The sequence below is a fragment of the Hipposideros armiger genome, unplaced genomic scaffold, assembly GCF_001890085.2.
Source record: "Hipposideros armiger isolate ML-2016 unplaced genomic scaffold, ASM189008v1 scaffold_936, whole genome shotgun sequence".
NCBI lineage: Eukaryota > Metazoa > Chordata > Mammalia > Chiroptera > Hipposideridae > Hipposideros > Hipposideros armiger.
Genome location: NW_017732286.1, coordinates 569,635 through 574,261, shown reverse-complemented (window position 1 = coordinate 574,261; position 4,627 = coordinate 569,635). Strand labels below are relative to the sequence as shown.

The 4,627-nt window shown below is 36.5% G+C and overlaps 1 protein-coding gene across 1 annotated transcript in view; it reads right to left on the bottom strand.

Moving 5' to 3' along the window:
* LOC109375354 (ceruloplasmin-like) overlaps window positions 1–4,627 on the bottom strand; it is a 51,912-nt gene that overhangs the window by 17,007 nt on the left and 30,278 nt on the right. Inside the window, exon 18 of the mRNA XM_019630706.1 lies at window positions 1,525–1,683. Coding sequence (XP_019486251.1) covers window positions 1,525–1,683 — 159 coding nt within the window. The remainder of the gene's footprint in view (window positions 1–1,524; window positions 1,684–4,627) is intronic.

The window sequence follows — 4,627 nt, the reverse complement described above, 5'->3', positions numbered from 1 at the left end:
AACAACAACAATAATTATAAAGAAGTATGACTGATTGGATGAGGGAAAGCAATTCAGACAGAAGATATAAAGAGACGAAGAATAGATAAAAACAGAAACAGATGGTAATAATAATAAAAATTTACTGTAAAGCCAGTTGACACCTAGTACCACATTTTTGCTTTATAAAAACTGTTGGAGGAATGCTAAAATTAGGAAGCTACCATTTGTAACCTTCAATTGATTTTACAAATCAATTTGTAAAAATTGATTTGGGCAAGGATCATCAATGGATCCTTTTTAAAACTACAAGGTGAAAAATTCCTGGAGAATAAAATGTGTTTTAAAAAAATCACTTCACAGATTACTTAGTAATTACAATAGGAAGATGATACTTTTAAAATGGAGAGAATGGTATACATCACCTGAATAAAGTTATCAAACTTAACCTCGCCAATATTAGGACCTGTTGACATCAGGTACCTCTTTCTGTGATGTGTGAGAAGTACACAATATCACCTATGTAATATTCTTGTCAAAGATTCCTGACATGGATTCAGTTATTAGGAAACTATCAGGTCAATGCAGAATATGTAACATTCTACATAACAACTGGCCTGGACCCTTCCAAAGTAAAATGTCATGAAAAATCAAGGCAAAAAAAATGGGAGGGGGTCAGAAGGCCTCTCCTGATTTTAGGAAAGATTTATGAAAACGGCAACCAAATGCCATGTACAGACAAATAGATCTTTGGTTTAAAGGAAAAAAAAAACAGTTATAAAAAGCATTTTGGGGACACCTGGGTAATTTTAATGGATTGTACATTAGGTTGCATTATTAAATTAATGTTAACTTTGGGGGTGTGATAATGTTATTGTGGTTGAGGCAAAGTTTGTCCTTATTCTTAGAATGCACATGCTTTAGTATTTAGGAGTGAAGAGTCATGATGTTTGCAATTTACTTTCAATTGGATTAAGGAAAAAATCAACAATGTACATATATACATATATAGAGAAAGCAAATGTAGCAAAATGTATATGANCTTACTGTTCTTTAAATATGATTTTAAGTGATTTGATTATTAGCAAGGTTAGATATCTTTATAGGTTCAATTGTCATTTATATTTCATGTTCTATGAATTGTCTGTTCAAATCCTTATGCATGTATTATATGAATCTGGAAATTAGATTTAACTCCAGAGTATCTTTTATCAGATCAGGAATAGTTACAGAAGTTTGGTATAGAAAATAAAACCATAGTTTCTTGATCATCTCAAAACAGTAACCTTTTTTTTTTGGTAATTAATTAATTCTTTTATTTATTTATTTATTTTATTTTATTTTTAAATTAGTTTTAGGTGTACAACACAGTGCAATAGTTATACTTTTTACCCCTCAAAGTGACAATCCTCCTCTCCCCAAAACTGTAACCTTTGAATGAAAGAGTGGTGTGTCACATCATGTAAATGGTATGTAAGGATAAGGTATCCTTATATAAACATTAAGTTTATTTAAATATAATTACTTCTAATTAATTTGGCTTACCTTTTCGATTACAGTGTAAGTGCTTTCCATTCCATCGGTAATGTGACTGCTAACATGGCAATGAAATAACCAGGTTCCAACATCTTTTGGAAACATTTTTACAGTTCGATAGACTCCAGGAGGAAGGTCATAAACATCAGAGCGAAACAGCCCAGAATCCTCAACAAGGAGACAAAACACCATTAAATAGCTTATAAAAGGTATCAGTCAGTCACTTACTCATCTTATCATTTGCTGTAACTCACCAAACCTAATAGACTTTGTTAGATGACAATTAGAAAGCATTAGATGCCTATCTGCATACAATTGAGACTTTGGAGGAGGAACAAGTCCCAGAACATTTCAGTGACAGCTACAGGGAAACATCTCACTCTAAAAGGGTTTCTGTGTCAGTGTTGGTGTTAGAGACCTTGTCAGCATCTCCTACAGGGGAATAGTGTAGATTTCAGGAAACATCCCATTTCAGAAATCCCAAAGGTTTTAACTGAAACATTTCTAACTTGGGATGTTGGTGACGTGAAAATGATCATTTCTCTGTATGCAGGTAATCAGGAAAAACTCATGATTACGGGAAGGAGAAGACCTCACCTGGCTCCTGCAGCTATGTCTGCCCTCTGGGGATTGGAGTTGAGGGCTGAGGGCCTGAATGGCTAATTTCTCTCCTAAGCAGAGAACCTGATATTTAGACCACCTCCTTTGTAGTCTACTTTGATTTTGAAAGAAGAAGTCCAGGGTCCTGGCCTGAATAGATTAGAAAGAGTTTAAGAGGGTGATGAATTGTCCTGCATAATAAAATGGCAGGTATTTGGATGATAGGGGATATAATGGAAAGTGCAGCTCAAGACAGAGTCCAGAATAATTTGGAGAGAGAAGAGATGTCAAGAGTCTGGAGAGACAGAATGCAGAGAAAGAAGTCCTGAGGATGAGAGTAAAAATCGGGAGAGCCAGAGGTTCTCAGTGATGCATGGTGAAGCGATAATTGAAGGCAGGGGTATGTAACATCAAATGGTAAGTGCTTTCAGTGTGCAGTACTGAAAAAACAAAAGCCCTCATTTACTCCCAAGCTTTCACTAAAAGTCTGTGGCTTATAATGACCTTGACTTTGGGGTTGCTTAGGGGAATCAAAGGACATGGGGTGTGTTCCATTTTGAAACTGTGTAGGTGCCTGACCACTGCGCTGTACATCTGAAGCTGAATACTATTCAATGTCAACTATAATTTAATATATATATATAGTCACAGGATGTGGAGTACAGCATAGGGAATAGAGTCAATGGAATTGTAGTAGATATATACGATGTCAGAGGGGTAGTAGATTGGGGACGAGGGTTATCACTTTGTGAAGGATGTAAATGTTTAACTATTACATTGTTTTGTACACTTGAAACTAATAAAAAAAATGAAACTGTATGGAGCGATAAGAAAATACCAGCCACAGGAGGTGAGAGGCAAGGGACATGAGCAGCAGCAGGAAACGACAGCTGGCTGCAGCTAGAAGAAATGCAGGCCCTGAAGACTCCCTGGAGACACTGGAAGGTAAAGGAGGAAGGCCGAGCCATTGCCCACTGGATGCAAAGTGGGGACTCAAGTGATTGCTAGGTAGGAAGATTAATTTTGCATCTAAGGTGACAATAATATGGGTGACAAAGATACATTTAGAGAATTTAGAGAACAATGATGAAACTATTTTAACTAGAAATTGACGATTGTCCAAGGCACAAGTAAATGGGCAGTGTGTGCCTGAAGCTGTGGCAACTGAGGAACAGGCGGTGACTGTCTGGCTTGTCGCAAGACCAAGTTAGTAACCCCAGAGGGCTGCTCTGCTGCCCCCAGGAGTTCAGGGTAGGTAAAGCCCAGTAAGTGCATCAATGCTGGAGTCATTAAATTCCACCTCAAGGGGAAGGGGAAGACTGTGATCATCTGTGAGGAGTTTAGAGAAAGTAGCCAGTGTTGGGACCAGGTGGTACGAGGCTCCAGAGTATAAACAGGGTCATTCCTAAGAAAGGCAGTTTTCTGATGAGGCTAAGGGTGAGGGGTTCTGGCATGAGAGCCAGGAGTTCAAATTCTACTCCTACCACTTCCATGCTTGCAGAAACATTCGTTATCTTGTTAATCCTTCATTTCATTCCGCTATAAAATGGTGATAAAATAGTACCTGTCTTGCAGGGAAGTTGTGAGGGTTCAATGAGAAATCCATGCAAAGTACTAAGCATAGCACCTGGCACATAAGAAGTACTTAATAAAGGTTAGCTATAATTATCATTAGAGAAATGCTACCATAAATTCCACTTAATTTGACACCTGATATTATAATCACTTATATGTCTGTTGCCTCTGAAAGAAAGCTCTCTGATTTCCTTTCATCTGCACACAACACTTGGCATGGTTCTAGGAATATCAGAAGCATTTGCCAAACTGGACTGATCTGAACATCAAAATATTGTATAGAACAATAACCAGATTTTAAATCTCTCTCTCTTTTGTTCTAAGTTTTAAAGTTTGATATAAACAGTTCTGAACTTAATAACAACCCAAATATCTATCTAGGCTTCTCCTTAAACTATATGGAGAGTGTAGATGGACGTATAGAAAGGTCATGATTGTTGGACCTGGGTGATGGTTAAAGGGGTTCATTCATGATACTATTCTGTCTACCTTATTCTATAAAATTCCCTATAATGAAAATAGTCTTTAAGCCAAAAAAAAAGTTTAAGAGGAATAAATTTGTTTACTAAAGGATAGGAAAGAAAGTGACACACCAGTAAAACTTTGTGTGAATTAAGCCATGCACACTCATTTAATTTATTTCTATGATAGTGCCTGAGAGGTAAAGAAGCTATGAACATAGTACATCTAATATTCAGGAAAGCTTTGTGTGAAACTTCTATCAGTGTGGAAAAGATGGACTGTATTATGCTAAGTGGTTGAATTAAATGATGGAGGTGTCTAATGTATAAAATATAATTGGTCCTCAATTATACATTAATATTTACATAAGGGATTAGGATGGGAAATAAATAAAATGCTCCTTAATACTAAATTGGAGATGCAAAAGGAAAAGGATAAAATTGAAAATCTTATTGTGAATTCGAGAATGGCCAGT